The sequence below is a fragment of the Phascolarctos cinereus genome, unplaced genomic scaffold, assembly GCF_003287225.1.
Source record: "Phascolarctos cinereus isolate Bilbo 61053 unplaced genomic scaffold, phaCin_HiC Scaffold_2;HRSCAF=192, whole genome shotgun sequence".
Lineage (NCBI taxonomy): Eukaryota > Metazoa > Chordata > Mammalia > Diprotodontia > Phascolarctidae > Phascolarctos > Phascolarctos cinereus.
The window spans coordinates 295143539-295166845 of record NW_027555625.1 but is presented as its reverse complement, the minus strand read 5'-3'; the positions used below and the strand labels follow the sequence as shown (position 1 = coordinate 295166845).

The 23307-nt window shown below is 40.3% G+C and overlaps 1 protein-coding gene across 3 annotated transcripts; it reads right to left on the bottom strand.

The window, feature by feature from the left end:
• Positions 1-949: 949 nt before the first annotated feature.
• LOC144454043 (uncharacterized) lies at positions 950-17187 on the bottom strand. Of its 3 annotated transcripts, none has more exons than XM_078150107.1 (6): positions 16934-17187; positions 15964-16298; positions 15024-15112; positions 7547-7673; positions 7117-7212; positions 950-3861 (listed from the first exon to the last, which is right to left on the bottom strand). In XM_078150107.1, the coding sequence occupies exons 2-6, from the start codon at positions 15977-15979 to the stop codon at positions 2066-2068; spliced, it is 2124 nt and encodes a 707-aa protein (XP_078006233.1). In that variant the 5' UTR covers positions 15980-16298; positions 16934-17187; the 3' UTR covers positions 950-2065. The 3 variants fall into 3 exon arrangements, with proteins under 3 accessions (XP_078006233.1, XP_078006234.1, XP_020840624.1); XM_078150108.1 differs by having other exon boundaries at positions 16957-17187; XM_020984965.2 differs by lacking the exon at positions 16934-17187 and adding an exon at positions 16479-16858.
• Positions 17188-23307: the final 6120 nt, after the last annotated feature.

Below are 23307 nucleotides of genomic sequence, written 5' to 3'. Positions count from 1 at the left end.
GTTAAGCCCTACAGGGAATAACTCAAGAAAACTACATCATGAAGTGTTACCTGTCCTCTCTTGCACCTCTGAAGCCTACAGTGCCTTATTATTACTACTGTACTGACAGTACCTTTGAAGACCACTTTAAGACCCATCTTTCTTCCTACTGGGAAGGAGGGTAGAACGATGTTGCATGGCAAGGAGTGACGGGATGGGATGGGAGGGTAGAAAGAATGATTAACAACCTGTATATATCTGTTATTGCTTAACAGATATATTGTTATTGTTGCTCTAGGCAACAATACTTTTCTATCCAACATCCTCTGCACCTTCTTTCATGTCCTCTTGGGGGCTGAGTTATGCTAAAGGGTATTCTAATCATTCTGAATTCTGTTCAGTTTTGTTAACAAGGGTGATCTGCCAGCCTTCTTCTCTCTCTTGGGTTTCTTCAAAGTTTAAATTCAATGGTTTTTCTCCCTGGAATTTTTTTCTTCCCCTATAGGCAAGGACTCTTGATCATACCTATCATGGGTTAAGAGGATTTTAGTCAACTCCACCCCATTCTTTTGGTCATAGCACCTTGTTATTCCTACTCTTATGTAACCTTGAACTGAGGTCCTGCTGCTCTAGAAGTGTAATGGAAAACAGCTCAGATCTACTTTACTGAATCCAATATGGAGGAGATGGATGGCTTTGGTTTCCCACTGAAGTGTATATGTGTATGTGTTGTAGGAGTGCTACCATAGAAAATATTGCTATAAAAGTCCAATACATTTGTACCCCGGGGAGCTGAGTTCTCCCGATTGACTTCCATTAATTTAGTCCCCATTATCTTCTGCCTTTTTAAATACCCCCTTTTCTTATCCACATCCCATATTTAGCTATATTGTTGGGTCAAACCTGGGCTCCTAATCTGAGATAGATCACAGATCATGGATACCTGGTATCACTAACCCTGGTAATCCAATTAAATTCAACAAACATTTATTAAGCACCTACTATGTGCAAGGTACTGTGCCAAGTTCTGAGTATACAAAGATGAAAAATGTCAATATCTGCCCTCAAAGAGCTTACAATATATAATAAAAGGAATAAGACATGTACACAGGGACATATGATACAAGGTAAAATGTGATAAGGATACAGAAGTGATTCCTGAAAAAATGTCTAAGAAATTTTGAAGACTGAGAGGTGACTTTCAGTCATAGAGACTGGGGAAGGAAGACTTTGAGGAAAAAATGGCATCAGAGTTTTAAAAGAAAAAGAGGGTTTCAAAAAGGCAGAGATGAGATGGGAATATATTCTAGGCATGAAGAATGGAATGTATGTACGAATGAAAACAGGTGGGAAAGTAAAACAATTATAGCTTGGAAATGATGTGATCAGACCACATCATTTGGTCTCCATGGTCAGACCAGTGGACTAGAAATATTATTTTTACAGCTATATTTTGTAGAAGGGAGAGACAGGTAGGAGGGCCACAGAATCTTGATGTTGAAAGGAGAACTTGCAGGCCAGCTAGGTCAATCCATATATGAATAATTATTACCTCGATCACTATCCTTCCATCACCAAATGGCCATCAAAGCTTTTACTATAAGTTTTCTAGGGAAAACAAATCTGAGCTCTGCTAAGCCAGTTAATTATGCTTTGAGATAGCTTTAATTGTTAGAAAATGTTTCCTTACTACTAGCAAAATCCTGCTTCTGTAACTTTTTTTTTTTGGTGAAGCAATTAGAGTTAAGTGACTTGCCCAGGGTCGCACAGTTAGTAAGTGTTAAGTGTCTGAGGCTAGATTTGAACTTAGGCCCTCCTGACTCCAAGGCCACAGCTTTATTCACTGCACCACCTAGCTGCCCTGCTTCTGTAAGTTTCAACCACTTTTCCTAGGCCTACTCTCTGGGACAAGCAAAACAAGCCACTTCCTCTTCCACATGAATTACAACGGGTGAATAATATGAAAGGAAGCATATGTCTCATGAAAACACACCAAACAAAATCATAGCTGGTGACACGATGGCCACAGGGTATCTAAATAAGGAACATCTAACAAAAACTTTTCCTTCACTCACTAAATTCTGTATTATTCTACACTATGAAGTCTCTGATGTCTTATCAGGGTTGAACTGTGCCTGAAGACATTCCCACATTGATCACATTTATAGGGTTTCTCCCCAGTATGAATTCTCTGGTGTCGAATAAGGTTCGCATGAAGGCTGAAGGCTTTCCCACATGTACTACATTCATAGGGTTTCTCTCCAGTATGAGTAATACAATGTTGAATAAAGGATGAACTCTGAATGAAGGCTTTTCCACATTCATTACATTCATAGGGTTTTTCTCCGGTATGAATTTTCTGATGTTTAGTAAAAGATGACCTGTCCCAAAATGCTTTCCCACATTCATTACAAGCATAGGGTCTTTCTCCAGTGTGAATTCTCTGATGTTGAGTACAGTCTGTACTCAACCGGAAGGTTTTCCCACATTCGTTACATTTGTAAGGTTTCTCTCCAGTATGAATGGTCTTATGCTGAGTTAGGTGTGTACTCAGACGAAAGGTTTTTCCACATTCATTACATTTGTAGGGTTTTTCTCCAGTATGAATGCTCCTATGTCTAGTAAGGTGTACACGAAGTCTAAAGGCTTTTCCACATTCATTACAATTATAGGGTTTCTCTCCAGTATGGACTCTCTGATGCTGCCTAAGGAATTCACCATTGCTAAATGATTTCCCACAATCATCACATTTATATGGTTTCTCTCCTGTGTGAATTCTTTGATGTCGATTTAAGTGTCTGCTCTGACTGAAGGCTTTCCCACATTGATTACATTCATAAGGTTTTTCTCCTGTATGGACAGTCTTATGTTGAGTAAGGCATACGTTCTGGCTGAAGGCTTTTCCACATTCATTACATTCATATGGTTTCTCTCCAGTATGGATTCTTTTATGTTGAGTAAGGCTTGCACGTGAACTGAAGGCTTTCCCACATTCATTACATTTATGAGGTACTTCTCCAGTATGGACTCTCTGATGACTCACCAGGAGTGAACCCTTACTGAAAGTCTTATCACAATCACTGCATTTATAGGGTTTCTTTCCAGGATGAATGCTCTTATGTTTAGTAAGATGTCCCTGCAATCTGAAAGTTTTCCCACATTCATTACATTCATAAGGTTTCTCTCCAGTATGAATTCTTTTATGTTGAGTAAGGTGTGCATATAATCTGAAGGCTTTCCCACATTCATTACATTCATAGGGTTTCTCCCCAGTATGAATTCTTTTATGTTGATTAAGGTTTCCACGAAGCCTGAAAGCTTTCCCACATTCATTACATTCATAGGGCTTCTCTCCAGTATGAACTCTATTATGTCGAGTAAGGTTTCCACGAAGTCTGAAGGCTTTTCCACACTCATTACATTTATAGGGTTTCTCACCAGTGTGGATCCTCTGATGGTTCTTAAGAATTGTACTTTTACTAAAAGCTTTCCCACATTCATTACACTCAAAGAGCTTTTTCTCTAAACAGATTTCTTGACATTCAATTAATTGTGAATTACAGTAGAAGGTTTTCCTATATATATCACATTTATGAGTGATATCTTTTGAAGGAACAATTTGTTCTGCAACCAGGCTATATTCATTACACTTGTAATTTGTCTTCCTAGGGATTATTTTTGCTTGGGAGACTGTAGTTTGTCTCAGCTCTGTCTTCTTGATATTCTGCTCTATTCCAAATTGGGAATCAGTTTCTCCTAGCTCAGGGTACCAGATGCCATCCCTTGTGAATTTTCCCAACGTCACTTTCTGGGATGATGATTCTGCTTCAGGAATGTCTTGCTTTAGAGTTGAGGCCTTGGTTTTATTCCTGGTCTCCCAGTCTGAAAAAAAGAAAGAAAAAATGCAACTGTGCCCTGTTGCCTGTTCTGGGATCAAAGAAACTACTAAAGTGAGAAGAGTAAAAGTGATAATAATTATGAGAATAAATATAGGTGGCATTGGAAACATTTAAATATTGAATTCAATATTTGTAATTTAGAGATAGAAAAGTAAATGTGTCAAGGAGTAGTGAGATGTGAACATAAATAGTTGGAGAAAAATTGATCCAATAAATAAAGTGAGCACAGACAATTCAACAATTCTGATCTACTGATAAAGAGCAGAAAACAAGAAAGATGACTGTTGGAGAAGTCTAAAGAGAAGGACTATGGCTAAGAGTAAATATAAGGATTATGGGAAGCAATTGGAACCTGAGTCTAGAATTTCATTAACTCATATTCTGGTTATTGTAATAGAGCCCTAACTAATCTCCTGGATCTTATCCTTTCCAATAAGTTTTACACACTGATACCAAAGAAATCCTTCATAAAAGATAATTTCCTGTCTATAAGCATACAGCTTGCAGCTCCTTTAAACCATATTTAGGGCCTTTTTTGCAGTCACAGTGATCCTATTTCTGTTCAGTTGTACTCTCTTCATGCATATGCCTTTGGGATCAGGGCTACTTATATTCAGTAGGAACTATGAAGGATGGAGAGGGAAAACCAATGGCTCCTTTTGATCAGTATAACTACTACACTCTGAACATTGGTATTTTTGTTTTGTTTTGTTTTCTTGGAATTGGTCCTAACTGCCAAAATTCACTTTGTCCACTGAGCATAGCCTTTTCTATTCTTCTTTGACTTTCTGAATCTTTTATGTCTGGCTATTCTCAGACTTTCGGCTAGCATAACGATAAAAAATTTGGAGTTGCAGTCCTACACAATTTCCTTTTTGTTTTGACCAATCTCACCACTATGAACTGTTGCCCTCATATGCTGATGTTGCTCTCCTAATGAAAATCCTAAAATACCTCCCTATTGCCTATAACATGAAGATGAGTCCTCAGTTTGGAAGTCTAAGTCCTTCACAAACTGGCCTCATATTACCCATTTACTCTTATTTTTCAAGAGGCATGCCCTAATCAGAAGTATTAGGAGTAGAAGTGGAAAGAAAAAGGCAGTATAATAATGCACAAGTCACTTAACCTCATTGGGCCTCAATTTTCTCATCTGTAAAATGCAAAAATAATATCTACATGATAGGGTTGTTCTGAGGGTTAACTAGCATAATATATGAATCATACCCTGCAATCCTTGAAGCATTATATGAAAATCAATTATAATTTATGATAGTAATACTATTAGTCAAGCACTCTCTTAATTATCTCCCACATGCTATAGCCTAGACTATTGTAATGGCCTCCAATTGGTCTCCCTGCCTCAAGTCTCTTCCCATTATAATGCATCCTCTGTATAACTGCCAAAGAATTTATCCTTAAGCATGGATCTGATCATGTTATTTCCCTACTCAATATAATCTACTGGGTTCCTATTGCCTTTAGGATAAAATATCAACTGCTCTATTTTGCTTTTACCACTTGGCCCCATCCTATCTCTCTAGCCTCATAAATTATTCCCTTTCCCAGACTCTACAGTATAGCCAAACTGGCCTTTTCTCTGATTCTCATACATAGCACTTTCTTCTGTACTTGTGCCTTTGTACTGGCCATCCTTCATGCCTGGAATATAATTCCTTTCTACCTCTGCCTCACAGAATCCTTCACTTCTTTCAAGATGCAATTCAAGTGCAAAGCCTTTCCGGATTCTCCACAACCCTCCCTCCTACCCCTTTCTAATAACCTCTTATTTTATATTTCTTCCATACACATTATGTTTATTCTGTATCTTCTTATACATCTACATACTAGGTAGAGAGATGGCACAGTAGCTAGAATGCTGGGCCTGGAGTTAGGACAACCTGAGCTCAAAATCCAGTATCAGACACTTACTGTGTAACCTTGGGCAAGTCACTTAACCTGTTTGCCTCAGTTCCTGCAATTGTAAAATGAGGAACACAATAGCACCTACCTCTGGGGCTTGTTGTGAAGATCAAATGAGATAATATTTGTAGAGTGCTTAGCACAGTTCCAGGCACATATAGTAGATGTTATAAAAAGCTAATGGAAGATAAGTTCCTTGGGAAGAGAGATTTCTTCATGTTTTTTTGTCTATGTCAAGTCAATAAGTATTAAAGAAAAAAGCACAGTCCCTTATCTTAAGGAGCTCTCAGTCTAATGGGGAAGCAACATGAAAACAAGATATATACTGGAGATAAGCTCAGAGGGAAGTCAATAAGATTAGGGAGGCCTGGGAAAGGCTTCTTTGTAGACGGTATTCCAAGCACAGTGTCCCGACACAGTAGTGATTTAATAAATGCCTGCTGATTGATACTAAACAATTCCTCACTCCAAGCTTTTATTCATCCTGTTCTCTTTACCTGGAATATATCTATTCCTCTTCCCAAAAAAAAAGCAAAAAAACTCTTTAGGAAATAAATATTCAATTGTTAAAAAAAAAAGGTTTCTTTGACTCCTTGCTTTGATCTTTCCTTTCTATGCTTTTATTATAGTTACATGAAAAGTAGCATATTGTAAAGGATAGAGGGCTGGCCTTGGAGGTATGAAGTTAAGTTACAGGTCCTGACACATAACAGTGGTATGAACATAGGCAAATAATTTAAGCAAGACTATAAATTACAACAGAATTGTCTATATAGGGAGTTATAACCATAAGATAGAGGGCTGAACAGGTAGAAGACATTCTGCTTTGCTCCAGAGGGCTGAATTAGGATCAGTAAATAAGAAGCAGCTTCTAGAAGGCAAATTTCAGATCAATATTAAGAACCTAGTAATTATAACTGCCTTAAAATGAAGAGATTACCTCACAAAGTAATGAGCTCCTTATCCCTTGAAATGATCAAGCAAAGGCTGGACTTGTAGATCTTTTAGAGAAGTTACATAATCACTTCTTTCCATATTCCTGAGTCTGAAATAAAATTATACCTCAGACAAAAAACTAGGAGACTTAGATGTAAGTCTCTTCATTGGCCCCAACATGTCTTCTGCCTCAATGCAGACTTTCTCTTTATCTTGGTTTTCTTTGCCATAGGGGTTCCTGTATTTGGTGGTTCTTGTATTAAACAAAACAACCTCTAGGATACCATTCAGCTGTAAAACTATAAAACTATAATTTACTAGATTTTGACTGTCATAACTGTTACGTATAACACTCCATCTACTTCCTTTTTTTACCTACCTCGGCAAGAATATGTGGAGACTTCTCTTTCTATTGTCCAAGGCTCTTCACCTTGTTCCAATTGGGAGATCACATCTGGTTTGGAAACCTGATATCCTGTCCATATAGAAAGATGAAAAACTTGAGTGTTTTTTGTTAGAAAAAAGTACTACTCCAGAAAAATCCCCAAAACTTTTTCCTCAAGAACTATGAAAAATAAGAAATGTACAACATAATAGCTAGTACATAAAGAGTACTTTTTTCTTACTGTACAAAATATGGATCTTTCCCTGGAAAGGTGTACTCTGTTTCTTTGCTACAAAGGGATTAGGAATATACGATCATTGAACTTTGGATTCTGACACAGATCTCAGAGGCACCATAACTTTTGGTAAATGAGGGAAAAAATGGTGCTCAATGGTGGTTAGATACACAGGAAAGCCACCCTTACCTAAAGAGACCAGGTTCCTATAGTTCTCAAGCATTACATCTCTATACAGGTATCTCTGATCAGGTTTCAGTCGCTGCCATTCTTCCTGAGTGAAGTCCACCGCCACATCCTTGAATGTCAGTGATTCCTGAAATGACAAACCCATCCTTGTTTAACCTAGGGAAATCCACTGAAATGACACTGGAGAAAGTTGGCAGCATCAAAAGCAGTAAACAGGATAATTAAATTTTTATGGGAATCCAGAAACTGATTATTTTAAGTTAAGCAAATTATTTGCTACTATTTAATTACCTTCTAGTACCTTTTCTGATCACATAAGAGGCACAAAATATGGTTGTTTATATATAGTGTTCTCAAAGCCCTTGTGTTTTAACTGGGAGAAAAACATACACATGATACAAGTGTAGAACAAGACAAGACATTACTTATTAAAGTGCTAAACTGCATGGTATAGATATTAAGTGCACAGGAGAGAGGAAAGAAGTCCCTATGGATTTACTAAGCTAAGGAAGACTTCACAAAAGAATTACAGGGCTATGAAGCTGGAAAGGATCTTGGAGGCCATCTGATAATAACCTTCTAGTCAACAGAGAAATACTCACTACAACAGGGGTTTTTAACCTTTTTTTTGTGTGTCATGAACACCTTTGGCATTCCAGTGAAGCCTATGAATCCCTCTCAGAATAATGCTCTTAAATGCATAAAATTAATTACATAGAAATGCAAAGAAATACATTATATTGACATATAATTTTCAAAATCTTTTAAAAAATCAAGTTCATGGACCTTAAGTTAAGAAACTCTGACTATAACATCTACCTTCAGTCAAGTATCTTTATCTTATCTATGCTTGAATTTTTCAGTGAGGTCATTGTCTCATAAGGCAGCCCAATCCATTTTTGTGATTCTCTAAAGGTTAGAAATTTCTTTCTTTTATTGAGCAGCAATATGCCTCCCAGAATATTTATCCATTATTCCTAGCTGTCTCTTTGGAAGGACAAAGAATAAATCAAGTTGATCTTTTATGTATCAGCTTCCCAAATAATTGAAGGTGACTATTATAGCTTAACTAAATTTTTTCAAGGCTAAACATTCTAGTTCTTTAACAATTTCTCATATGACTTTTTTTCATGCTGGTCATCCACTTCTAGATATGTTCTAGTGAATCAACGTTTCCTTTAAAATGTGTCATGAAGAACAGAACATGATATCCTAGATGAAGTCTGACCAAGAAAAACACAGTGGAAGGTCTATCTTTTCCCTTCCTTATTCTCAGAACCACAGAGAAGAGAAAAGGAAGGGAATAAGCATTTGCATAGCCTTTACTATGTGTTAAGCACTGTACTAAGCATTTTTTTGCTGATATTCTCTTATTTGATCCTTACAACAACACTGTGAGGGACGTACCATTACTACCCCCAGTTTAGGTTAAGGAAACTGAGGTAAACAAAGGTTAAGTGACGTGCCATGTTTCACACAGTATTAAGTTTCTAAGGCAAGATTTGAACTTGGTCTTCTTGACTCCAAGTGCAGTGTACTATCTACTGCACCACCTATCTGCCCCACTGTAGACATATTAAAAAAGTAGAAGACTTATCTATTTTTTAGCAACCATACTACATTATCTCATAATAAGGCTATGTAACATGACAGGTGGGGAGATCACTCAGGCCAGATAATCTTGGGGGAAAGTCAAGATGCATACAGTACAAATTGTGTTCAGGCTACAATGCTGCAGCATCACAAATTCCTTCTACTTTAAGACTGGATCATGCAATGATGTACCTTCCCTGAAGAGGCTCTCAAGTCCCTCTAAGAATCAACCTTAGCAGTAGTTGCCTTGCCTCAGGAAACTATGGGATAATACATAAAGAATACCAGGTCTTGAAAGAGATTTTTCATTAGGAAAGCGCCTAGCTGTTCTCCTGCAACATGAGCATGATCATCCTTCTGACCTGCTGCCATTTATGCAGTAAATGAATGGGAGTGGCAGGTACTGAGGGAATATAATCAAGACCACATATGAAAAGGCTTTATCTGGGCTTTGTGATCATCATATGGCAATCCACTCTTTTTTTGGTCCAAAAAAATAGGGGTAATTATACCTCTGTATTGATGATAAGGACTTCCTGAAATCACTGTTTGTGACTATTATCCACCTTTAGTTATTGGGAAAAGTCTATGGTGCCCAGATATATACAAACACGGATTTAGGGGCTAGAAGCCATAATTTTATATTAGGCCACACACAAGTGGAATAACTTGATATATATATCATAGGCATTTAAAGCAATACGTCTGGACATCTGGTGGGTTGGATGTGCGGTTGCAATGTTTGAGCATATTGAGAATGATATTGCTGCAAACCTCCTGGATATTTTAATAGTAGCTTATGTTAATAATAGTCTCTTTTTTTAATTAAAAGCATATTATATGATACAGTTAATAATAAGTAACATTTTGCATACTACTTAACAGTTACAAAATACTTTCCTCTTTATAACACTTGTAGGTAGTCAAAGTATTATTATTTCATTGTGCATATTAGGAAAGTGAGGCTCAGAAATCACAGCTACTAAGTGCCAGAAATGTTAACTTTTCTACAATAAGTTATATTACAGACTTCAGAAGTATGCTTTTCATTAGGTCTCATTTCTGTTTTGGATGTTCATCCTGGGTTGGATAGGAAGGAGAAGAACCAGAGAGAAGAGAGTATCAAGGAAAAGAGAGTGATCAACATTGTCAAAGGCTGAAGAGAGGTTGTGGATGAAGGTTGAAAAAAGATAATTGGACTTGGCAACCAAGAGATTATCAATAACTTTGGTTTCATTGGAACGATAAGGTCAAAAGCTGAATATTAAGGGGATGAGAAGAAAATTAGAGGACAGAAAATGGAGGCACCTATTGTAAAAGGCCCTTTCAAGATGTTTATCTACAAAGAGAAGAGATATAGGATGATAGTTGTAGCAGTTGTCCTTCATGCTTGAAGACGACCAAAATCACTATGTTGGAGTCAAGGTATGGTGTGTCTGTCAGAAGGCTCTACCACAGGTCAGGCACAAATAGTCTATATGAACATTTGGTGCAGAGATGTCTCTAAATTTATGCATCTCAAGTTCTTTTCAGCTACTGAAATTCTGCTTTGCTCAAACAGCACAGCACATTCTTTGATGCAGGCATGCCATGCTGGGTGGTCTTGGGCCATCATTCCCCATGTCTTTCAATCAAGTCCAAAGTTCTTCAGAGAGACCTTGAGAGTGTCCTTGTATCACTTCTTTTCACCACTGTGTATATTTGCATTGTGTGAGTTCTCAGTAAAATAGTCTTTTAGGCAAATGTATGTTTGGCATTCAACCAATGTGCCCAGTCCATCAGAGTTGCATTCTCTGCAGCGGAATCTGAATGCTTGGAAGTTCAGCTCAAGAAAGGACTCAAGAAAGTGTCAGGTACCATATCTTGCCAGGTGATCTTCAGAATCTTCCTACTGGTGACTCGGAAAGCTTGAGAGCATCATCCATTATCCAGAACCAGGGCAAGCATGCCATCATGGAACTGATGTACAACACTGATAAACTTCTCTGGGCAACCAAATTTTGCCATGATCTACCACAAGTCCAAATGAATGACAGTATCAAAGGCCTTGGTCAGATTAATGAGTGTTGTGTATAGAAGTCTGTTCTGCTCCTAGTATTCTTCCTGGAGTTGTTGGTCAACAAATACCATGTAAATTCCTCCTTGGCCCTTTCTGAAGTCACATTGGCTCTCAGGTAGATGACCATCTTCCAGGTGAAGGGCCTATCAAGGTGGACCCTGGCAAGAATCCTGCCAGCAATGACCCTCTTGTGATTGTCACAGGACAACTTATTTCCTTTACAAAAATGCCTCAGTGCTCCATTGAGCATCCTTGAACTCCTGGGGAATAATAATCTCCTCTTGTCATATAACTCAGAAGATTTTTGTCAGCTTTTGTATGAGCAGTGGACCACCTGCCTTATAAATCTCAGCTGGAAAAAAATTAGCACCAGGCACTTTGCCACATGAGAGGAATCTAATGGCAAGTTTGGCTAGAGAGGGACTGACTTCAACCTGAGGTATGTGGTCAGTGGCTTCAGCACTGGTTGATGATGGTCTGTTGAGAACACCATGAATCTGTTCAGCCCGTCTCTCCAGGATCACATCCTTGATCACTAACCAAAGTGACTCCATCAGAGCTGAGTAGTTAAGATGCACCATAGATCTCTGGCCCATATATAGCCTTCAGGGTATCATAAAAGTCCTTTGGATTGTTACTATCAGTATAAAACTGAATTTCATCTGCTTTCTTACTGAGCCAAGAATTGTGCATGTCTCTAAGTTTTGCTTGTACTTTACTTTTGATGGAGTTAAGTATTGCCTTCTTAGAGACGGATGAACAATCCTGCTGGTAAACCTGCTGGCACTTTTGTTTTTTGTTTAGCAGCTTCTGAATCTCCCTGTTACTTTCATCAAACCAATCTTGATGTTTGTGAGTGTTCTGGCTCAGATGAGTAAATGAGCTGCTGTATACCAATCCTCTGAAAGCTTTCTACTCCTTTTCTACTCTGCTGATGCCAACTGTGTTGACTCAGCTTTCCTCCAAATTAGCAACAAACTGTATACACAGAGAGAAGCACTCCACTGACATTGTCTTCTGGTAGTCTCCTTGCTTTGCCACCACTTTTGTTGAATGTGAATGTTTAGCTTGGAGAGGATAAATCTATGACTGGTCCAGCACTCTGTGCCATACATCACCTTCATCACTCTCACATCCTATCTCTTCTCCTTAGAAAGACATAGTCTGTTTTTCTTTTGGGCTAAGCAAAAGTGACTCGCCCAGGGTCACACAGCTGGTAAGTGTCAAGTGTCTGAGGCCAGATTGAACTCAGGTCCTCCTGACTCCAAGGCTGGTGCTCTATCCATTGTGCCATCTAGCTGCCTCAGAAAGACATAGTATATTAAAAGACAATGTTTGCTGTGAGGATGTATTCATGGTTTTATTGCATTTAGGTAAATGAAATACAGTGTTGGCGATGAGAAGGCCATGAGATACACAAGTCTCGTGACCACTGCTGTTGCTGTTCCTCTTAAGGATGCTCTGCCATGTCCAATAGTCTGTGCCTCCTCTGGTATTAAAGTCACCGAGAATTATAAGCTTGTCATCTTTCAGCACACTGATGATATGGGTCTTCAGGTTTTCATAAAATTTTTCTTAGACCTTATCAGTGTCATGGTGGGAACATACACACTGGTGACCGGTGGTGTGGTGCTTTCCTGTAAGTAGCAATTGCATTGTCATGAGCCTGTCATTCACTCCTTTTGGGAGGCATACAAGCTTGATGACCAGAATGTTTTGATTGTGAAACCTATGCCAGCTTCATGGCACTCCCCATCACTGCAGCCACTCAAGAAAAAAAACATGTATCCAGCTTTGATTTTGGTAAGCTAGCCTTCATTTGTTAGCCTTGTTTCATTCAGGGCTGCTATTTGGATGTGATACTTGAATTCTCTCAGAGAAAAAGCTGCTCATCTTTCAAGTCTACTGGATTTCCTGTTGTCCATAAGTGTGAACACATTCCATGTACCAATGGTGGGTGGAATCATATTCACAAAAGTGTTTGGACATTTTTTTGTATTTTGACCACAGAGAAGACCTCCACCTGCCATGGTAATAAGCAGGCCAGGATTAGGTTATGTAAAGCAGACAATTTTTAGGGCACCTTTTCTAGCCCCTTCCTCACACCAGGGGGTAAGTAGTGCAGTCTTAAAAAAGACTACTCAGACCAAATCCCACTGTTGTTTCAGTCCAATAAGAAGGTGACTCCATGGTCTGGGCTGCCTGTGTGCAGAGTTGTGACTACAGCTCCCAGTGTATCTGCACCTACTGCTTCATTTGCCTGTCACCACAGGACTGAGGTAGGTAAAAATGGTAAAATGGCATGGGTGATATCTTTTGACAGATGCATAAATTGATTTTAAGTGAGGCAGAGTTGCACCAAGTCGTTGGCCTCACTCTCTCTTCCAGAGTCATCAGAGTCCAGTGGCAAGACAAAAGTCGAGACAACTGGTGATGTCTCAGGATGCAGTGGGTGACCTTGGTGTCTTCAATGTCTAACCAAGCTCTAAGTACTCCACAGCGCCCAATTTCATGGCTGTTGGAACCAATCATACTCATCTGCCCATTCTTCTGGGGGAGATCTTCACATGCTTGGGGTAGACACCCCCTTAAACTCACTGAAGGGTTTGAGGCCCCTCAGTTACTCTCAGCCTGGTTTAGCACATGAGGTTACACTTATTTATACAGAGAGAGGAGGTTAAATGACATGTGATGAGTGACTTCTTTGCGTAGCTTACAGAAACCATTCTGATTTCAATTACAACAAATGTAGATTAAGAAATTCATAACTGAAATAAGCTCAAGTAGACTTTTAAGTTACCCTTATTAACTTTCTCCAGCTACTGAAGTACCTCCCTTCCTTCGAAGACTAAAAATCAATTAGTACTTCCTTTATAAAGCCTTCCTTGACTTCACCCCTATCCTACCTCCTTAAACCAAAAAGGAAAGTGATCTCTCCCCTCCTCATTCTTCTCAAATCTCTCCTTTGTAACCAACCTCATTCCTTCTTGAATCAAAAGTTTTGGTGTATTTCTTTTTACTCATTAGATTGTGAACTCCTTAAGAGTAGAGCCTGTGTCATATAAATATTTGTTTCCCCAGAGCCTCATTTAGAGTCTTACACATGATTAAGTTTGTTGAATTGCCCTTCTGAACTTTATCCTGCCAGCTCAGTTCTACATATTCTTATATTCTCATCTTTATTTACCTTCCCCCATCATTTTCTATCCTTCCTTCCCAGTCCCCTACAATGCCTCTTTCTACCTCTTGCTCTGAGAAGAGTAATCAGTCAACATTATATTGCCTCTAGAAAGGGTGCGTCAATATCTATTGTTTCCATCTACATATCTATTTTCCCCAATGAAAGTGCAAGGCCAGGGCAACTAGGTGGCCCAGTGGATAGAGCACCAGCCCTGGAGTCATGAGGATCTGAGTTCAAATCCAGCCTCAGACACTTGACACTAGCTGTGTGACCCTGGCCAAGTCAATTAACCCCGACTGCCTTGACAAAAAAAAAAGGTGCAAGGCACAAGGACAAGGATTTTGTCTTTTTCTTCTTTTTTTTTTGATCACAGGCTCACAGTATTGGGCACATAGTAGAACTGAATAACCTTATATATGGGTGGATTCCTGGTGAGGAGGAGAAGGTCACTCTGAAATGGCATTACATAACACGGACACATTTTCAGTCTCCTAGAACAGAACAACTGGAGCTCCCTTCTGGATGGAACATATTCCTAGGTGCAGGAAGGAAATGTTCTATCCTCAAACAGGAGATGACATTTGAGGGCAGAGAGAGACAGAGTTAGAAGGGGAAAAGACAGAAACCAACAATTCCCAACTCACCTGGAACCTGGCTGTAAGGAATTCAGAGGTCTTTCTTTGTTCCTCAATGTTTCCCTCTTGGATAAATGCATATTTCCAAGAAAACAGAACTGTGGAAAAGGAAGGAATCATGAGATATTTTCCTGCCTTGTGGTTCCCAGACTCAATAGACTAGAAATCTTCACTGTGCAATTGGCCGTGACTTCCACACACCTTGTGGAGGGAAAGAAAAGTGAAATGGAACTCAGAAGAAGTCCCATCTGCTAGTCAGGATCAGAATGGATTCATGATACTGTCAGTCAATCAATAATCCTTAATTAAATGCCTACTATGTGTCATGCACTGTGCTTAGTGCTAAGGATACAAAAAGAGGTAAAAGTCCTTGCCCTCAAGAAGCGCACCATCTAATGGGGAAGATATCAGCAAACAAATATACAAACAAGACGTACAACTAATACGCGTGACTAACATCAGCTTGCGCTACATTCCATGCTTGTGGCCTTAGCAGGTTCTAGGCATTATAATCATAGTCTCAAGCCAGAGTTCACTTCCAAGTTCAGCCAGACAGCTGAAGCTCACTATCTGCAGAGCATTCACTGAAGCCAAAGTGTTTGGCTATATGCTTTTGTTTCAGGATTCACAGTCTCAGAAAGTCCCATTCTTACTGTCCCAGGCTTTGGTTCTTGACAATATTTTAGAACACTCTGCTTTTGGTCCCTTCCCAGAATCATCGTTTGTCAAATGCTGAGTAAGAGTGCAATGCTGGGTGGATTTTATTCCCATACAATATCCCAATCCAGAAAGTATGGTACTTCCTTCATTGAACAAACTTTCTAAAAAGGAAGATAATTTCAGATAAAAGAATGTTTACTTTTCATTAGGGACAAAGCCCTAGCAACTGGTCTATAACCTTTTCTCTGGCTCATCCACATCTCTTCTCTGCTCTTCTTTTTAGTCTCACCTTTCTCTCCAAGCATTTGGGTCAGATCCTTGAAAGTCACACTTCTTATTCTAGATATTCTTAAGTCACTCCAGTTCTCTTTAGCCAGGCAAGATAGTTATAAATTGATCAACCACTCAAGAACCAGGTCCCTCTTGAAGTTTCTGCCAAAGGTCTAAGGCCAAATAGATCTGCTTCTAGGCCTGATTCCTGTTTGTTTCCAAAGGCCTAAGGGTCTTGGAGGCAAAGTCACATCATCTGAGATTTTCACTCAGGGGCTGAGGTATCTGTCTGTTCAGCAGGAGCCCTTCCTCTGAAGTTCCAGGCTAGATAACTATAGATTCTATGCAGGACTGCTGTGGACACAGAGAGAAGATAAAATTAGACCAGAAATATCAAATTCCTCAAAATGCCTCAAATTCCTACACTGCACTGAAGGTTTAGCCAGAGAGTCAGGTTAACGAATGGGCACCTGGTGAGTTTCGTGCTTTCATAAAATATCTAATTTAATTCAACAAACATTTAATAGCACTTACTCTATATGCAAGGCACTAGGAATACAGGTACAAAAACAAGACAGTTCTTGATCTCATGGAGATTACATTCTCTGGCGGTGGGATGGGGAGGGTGTAACATGAGCATACAAGTGAATACAAGTGATCTAAGGATGGCGAAGGAGATGATCTAATGGGCACCAGCTGTGTTTAAGGCTCTGTGCCAGCTGCTGCGCTGCACACACAAGGTGGAAGAAATCAGAATCTGGTCCCTCCGCGGGCCGAAGCCCTGCTGCTTCGGGAGAAACAAGATGCTGGAGTACGACGGCCCGAACAGCTTCTGGAAGGCATTCTGACGTGAGTCTGTCTCACATACACCAGTTTTCTCCATCTTAAACAAACCAGCCCCCCTCCCTCCCTCGGTCCCATATCCCTTCCGGATCCGCTCAGCTCTGGCTCGGGGGCGGGGTCAAGGATCGGGCCCAGTCATTAAATACCTGGCACTGGGACCCAGACTGACCTCCGATAAGGAACTGGTTCGGGGTGAAGGACCAATCATGGCGACGAGAACGCGCGCGCATCCTCAGACAAGCCGCGAAAGTGCGTCTGCGCCTAAAGAATCAAAGGACTACAACTTCCAGAATGGCTGGGGGCTCTTCTGCTTCGTTGCTATGGGGACTCTTTTCGAGAAGGTCCTAGTGGTTGGTACGGCCACGTCCTATCCCTTCCTAGCATGTGAAAGACTACTCTGGTCTTCCCACCGAAGGCATAGCCAAGAGTTAAGCTTGGCACTATCCCTTAAATTAAGAGGAAGAACGGGGAGGCGAATGGTCTCTGCGCCAATCAGAATGCAGTCTCTGTCCTCGCTTCACCTTTCGGGGCCCTCGGTCCGTCTCCTTGGCAACTAAATAGGCTTCTTCCTTTTCCTCAACGGAAACGGAAGTGGAAGTATGACCTCGAGGGGAGATTGCGTCTAGGTGGGAACAAGCTGAGGAAACCAAATCCGTGGAAGGAGTAGGCAAGGATGGAAGTGGCTCTTTTCGGGTGAGGCCAAGAGGGTACTTTAAGGAGCATTAGGACCTGAGGAGACAATCTGATTGAGGGAAAGGTAATAGCGTTATTTACAAGGAGAAATGGTCTAATCTGCTAGAGATATTTGAGGGACAAGAGGGAACCCAAGATATACGGCTTCAAAACGCCCTTCCTCATTTCCCAATGGGGCACCTCCATTGAGGGCAGTCGCCTAGTTTCCTGACATTAGTCATTCTTTATTCTGCCACTGTCCACCCATACAACCGGATGCCAAGCCATTTACGCCTCCGTGATATCTCTCACTTCAATCCATTTTTCTTTACTCACAGGCCCTTCTCCCTATTTCAGGTCTTCAGGCCCTCATCACTTCTCACTTAGACTCACTTTCCTAATTGGCCTCCCTCCCTTCAGTCTTTTCTGCCTCCAATCCATCCTGTCACAAAGCTGCTAAAATGATATTCCTAAATCATGGCTCCTCAACTAAAAACCCTTCATCAGCACCTTTTGTTGTTATTTAGTTTGTCCAACATTTCAGTCTCTCTGATGCTTTGTGACCCCATTTGGAGTTTTCTTGGCAAAGATACTTGAATGGTTTGCCATCTCCTACGCCATTTCATTTTACAGATGAGGAGCTAAGGCAGACTGGGTTAGGTGACTTGCCCAGGATAACACAGCTAGTGTGTCTGAGGCCATATTTGAACTCATGAAGATGAGCCTTCCTGATTCCAAGCCCAGTACTCCATCTACTCTGACACCTAGCTGCTCCCATTAGTGTCTTCACAGCTCTAAAATAAAAGATACTCCTCAACTTGGCACCACCTTCTCCCTTAATGCTAGGGCCTTCCCTCTGTTGATTATCTTCAATTTATCCTGTAAATGTCAGCTGTACATAGTCATTGTATGTTTTCTCCCTCATTTGACTGTGAACTTCTTGAGAGCAAGAGACTGTTTGGTTTGGTTGTTTTTTGGCCTTTGTATCCCTAGTGCTTAGCACAATGCCTGGCACATAATAGGTCCTTAATAGGAGAAGGGAATAAGCATTTATACAGCACATACTACTAAGTACAAGTAATCTTTCTTGATTCTCACAACAAACTTGCAGTGTAGGTGCTCTTATTATGTCCGTTTTACAGTTGAGGAAACTGAGGCAAACAGAGGTTAAATGACTTTCCTGGCATCATACAGCTAGTAATTGTCTAAAGCAGTATTTGAACTCAAGTCTTCCTGACTCTAGGCCCAGTGCCCTGGGCATGGAGATTAATGTATATGTGATAGCCTTCTTTGTTCTCTTGTTCCTCTAGGAGGTATCAAAAATAAATATTTTGATTCTTTTTTTCTTTTGGCAACAAATATTTATGGGGTAGGTTAGTGTAATAATTCAGTTACATAACAATTTGTGGATACAATGAGTCTTTATCATTGGTTTTATCATCTCATTTGATCCTCACAATAGCACTGTAATAGTGAAAATGTTAATAGATATGAGTATTATCCCTTTTACAGAGCAAGAAACCAAGACTGAGGAGTCCACACAACTTTGCTGTGATAGAAAGACCTGATCAACCTAGGTCTATTGAGTCTGAATACAACTAAATCACACCTATGCTAACTTATGGAGAACACAATGATGAATAAGATAAGGCCTCTACAGCTAGCATTTACTCTATTTCATTGTATAATTGTCACAGATTTTATGACAAATTTTTTTGCCAAAAAGTGGGGTGTGATCATTATGTGAAGCTTTTTAAAAAATTTTGCCAGTATTACTTAAAAATCATTTATTGCTAAACTGTCTTTGGTGCAAGATTAAGATGCACAGAACACTTGTGAATATGGTAAAATTGAGAAGATGCAGGCCTTACCATATCACGGGACTTATTCATGGCAGCTTTGCCTGCCCACCTGTTCCCCTTGCGCCTATGGCTCTTTATCGGGTTGAGTAACAATACCATTAATACTGCAGTACTTTAAATAAACCACGCAAGTTGGCTTTCAGAAATATACTGACAATGCGCGTGCACTGAGAATTCTAGGCTCATATGTTGCTGCTGTTTACCTTTTAAGCAGTGTAACAAACAGAGGTATAACATGATGAAAGGTTATAAACCAATTTTTGGACTGAAAAACAAACAAACAAAAAATGGTGGTGGCAGTTATGTGATGAAATATGGTATGTAGTGTTTTAAGGTTTGCAAAGCACTTGGGGGTGGAGGTCAGAGCTTTTACATAGTGTCTACTATGTGCCAGGCAGGCACTGTGCTATTACAAATATTTAATTCTTACAACAACCCTGTGAGGTGGTGCTATTGTGTTCTCCATTTTACACTTGAGGAAACTGAGGCACACAGCTTAAATGACTCATCCAAGGTCACACACAACTAGTATCTACAGCTGGATTTGAATTTGGGTCTTCCTGACTCCAGACCCAGCCCTCTACCCAGTGTGCCATTTAGCTTCCTTAAAATGAACTTAACATTTATTAGAAATATTTTTGTTGTTGTTTGAGTTGTGTCTGACTTGCGACGCCATTTGGGGTTTTCTTGGCCCTCACTACAACAAGATAATCATCCCACTCTTCACAACTCTGTTCCACATTTTCTAGTTTCTTCTCAAACTTCCCATAGTACCCCTCCCCTGACCCTTTTAGATTTGGATATGACTCCTACACATGGGATTGATACAGAGGCAACCAATCCTTAGCCTATGAAGGTTCAGGTAAAACAGTATCACAAAATCTAACCTAAAAGTTGTAAAGTCCTTTCAGTCCTACTCAAGTGTAAGGCATTCCTTAAAGCTTCATGCTCTTTTGTATATAAGAGGCTCCTGGACACTGGTAGCCAGGCTGTTACCATAACAGGTAACCCCCCCCCCCTCCTTCCATGGGCCTAGCAGGGCCCCCTTGTCCATGGGAGACTTTTCAGGCAGGACTCCAAGGGAAAGGACATCAGGCTCTTGGGAGCTGATACCTATATGGGCCCTTTCAGCAACCTCTATGGTAGTTACTGTGGATAGGGTGTAATGGAAAGCTTTTGAACTGCCCAAGCCATCCCAAGTACTTAAATATCAAACGATACCTAAACCCACGTGGAGGTGGAATCATTTCCTCTCAAGTTATGAAAATGTAGACTAGAGTATTTTACTAAACCAGCCTCCTTTATGACAAACCTGAGTGTCCAGTAAGAAAGGGCAATCTAGGTGCAATCCACCTAGAAGCTTACAGTGAAGTACAGGGATCTGCTTAAGTTGTCATGCTCATTGCCATATCTGTCCTTTCCATGGTTCCAGTGGGTTTTTGATCTCACTAAGGCCTTTTTTCTCTATTCCTGTGTCTGAGACTATTCAGTAACTCTTTGCTTTTATCTTCACTATCCTTAAGTGCTATCTGAATTTTCCTCACTGCCAGATTCTGATGTGCAGAGTCCTGAAAGCCCCTACTTGCCAAGGATACTCACATACCCACTATATTGGTGTGATATTGACTGGGTCAGACAAACCCACAGTAGCAAGAGACCCTAGACAGGTGGCTTATATATGGGATTCCTCCCCTCCAGTGTTGCCTATAGTAGTGGAAGATCAAACCTAGGAAAAGCCATAGTTCAGCCTGCCCAGTCAAGTGTTTGGGAGTATAGTAGATAAGAACCTAGATGATTCTGGACACAATCTAGAGCACCATCCAGGGGGAGAATGTTTTTGAAAATTCATTTGGTTCTTCACCTGTCCTAAACTGGCAAATTGGCCCTCTTCTCCCATATCAAGGCAAGATATTTGCAACTATTAATAAACAGCTTGGTCATCATGCTCCTGACTACCAAGAGTCAAGTGTCCCGTTTTCAGGAAGCCAGTCATGATGATCAATGCCACTATAGAGAGAAAGGTTTTTTTAGTTCAACAGTTTCTTAGATCCAGATTCCAGGACTTGCCTGATAAGAATGCTTTTGGACATAGTTCTAGTTGACCCTCTCTGACCCTTCCTTACTCTGTCCCCCGTAGTTGTCTAAGCCTTGAGGCCTTTGCCCTCTCAGGCGACTCCATAAATCTTGAGAAATGGCTTAGGTTCCTCTCAAATGATAGGGCTTCCTGTCCCCATGGATGGTTCACACAACTCCTTCCCAGAAGGAGTATTGTTGGGAAATGCTAGGATTCCCAACAGAATGGGGGAGGTGAAATTGTCTCAATTGACTCATAATGATGATGAATTTCTATTTATTTGGAAGAAAGGGGGTCCCTTGACCAACTTAATGGTAATCCTTAATTCTTCAATGAAGGTGAAGGAAATTATTCAGCTCCCTCCAAAGAGGGAGGCCTCTAAAGGGTGAAAGTTTTGTTATTACCATCCCAATGGAGCTTTCTAGAAAGGAGAGGTCCTGAAAGGTAGGAGTCTTTGATGATCCAGTCCTGTTCCTTAAGGCTGTAGTACAGAAAAAGTCTTAGAATCACTGCTTGCATCTGTTCAGACTACATATAAGAGAGTAATGACCTCATAGCTACTTTATTACAGATGACTCTGATGTGTGATAATTGGTGACTGGGCTAGAAGTGTCACCATCTGTACCGTGGCCCTGATATCTCTGAAGCTGTTGCTGCTATTCATCATTAAATTTGGGACTTGTTTCTCTTAAAGGGGGAAAAGCAATGTCTGGGATTTCTACTCTTCAGTTTCTTCCATATTGGATCATTCCTGCAGGGGGTTCTTGGTATTTTTTCCTCTATCTTTCTGGTTTAGTCCCCTCCCCTCCCTATGCTGCCTATACTAGGCTTTTCCCATTCCAGAGATTAAGGTTGTCCAGTTAACAGTCCTGTATCCTTTTAAGAGATGAGGTCCCATAGAAGGCCTTTAGTTCCTTGTCATAAGAGGCATGGTAGAAGCAATATCTATCAGAGTGACTGCCACATAGGATAAACTGACCTTGAGAGGTGTTTGACCCAGGGGGCAAAGGCTGATGGGGCTTTCTGGTCACCTGTAGACTTGATGGATGTTGCAACCAAGTCACCACACCACGTCCTACTGACCAGATACATTTCTGTGTGGAGACAAGGGGGATTACATCTACCTGAGACAAATACTACTTCCCTGTTGGGTATCCTTTTCATGCTGTGGCTGTTGACCTACTTCATGTTCTCTGAGTACCTCATTTCATTCCAACCTTGAACCTGAAATATCAGACTCCACTGTCGATCCTGACAAGCTACATGGTATAAGAGATGTGCTTTCACAGCCTCTACCCACTTCTCCATGTTGTCCCTACATGGTTGTTCCCAACTAAGAGGATGTTTGGCGTCAGAAATGAGAGCACTTTAGGGCCTGCCCAATCCTACTTTCCTCACTTGGTAAGTGGGGGTGGGGGTGGGGAAAGTGCTAAGGTCAGTATCTCCTTGTGTTACTACACTTTGATTAGTTATAGGAAATTTCAACCTAGAGTTGATATCAGTGGTCTATAGCCATGGAAGAGTTTTGCTTCTTTGATTTCTGATGAAGATTTGCTTACCAAAACCACAAATCATCTTCTCCATTCACATTTTACATTTTCTGCCTAGAACACCCTTTAGCTAATGACCAAAATACTTAGATCCCCCTGAAAGTTTACGTTGTCATCTCATCCCCTAGTCTCTGCTTTTGTTCAATTTAAATGAAATAATCTATTTAGCTGAATCTTCCTAGTTGCAGTATCTTTAGGGTCCAGAACACTATGCATCTCTGGGCCTGGATTCTAATGTTGCTCAAAGCATAAAATCAGCTCTTGGGCTCTGTAGAGTAGACCATCCAGGCTTGTGGTTCTGCAAACCTCTCATTATTACACAGCATTACAGAAATAGCAAAAAATTTTCACTTTTCCAATAA

Excerpts from the sequence above, each read along its gene's own strand:
- LOC144454043 (XM_078150107.1), bottom strand. Across the intron at positions 7,213-7,546 it reads TAGGAACCTGGTCTCTTTAG|GATATCAGGTTTCCAAACCA; the intron begins GTAAGGGTGGCT and ends CTATATGGACAG. Across the intron at positions 3,862-7,116 it reads CTCCACATATTCTTGCCGAG|ACTGGGAGACCAGGAATAAA; the intron begins GTAGGTAAAAAA and ends TCTTTTTTTCAG.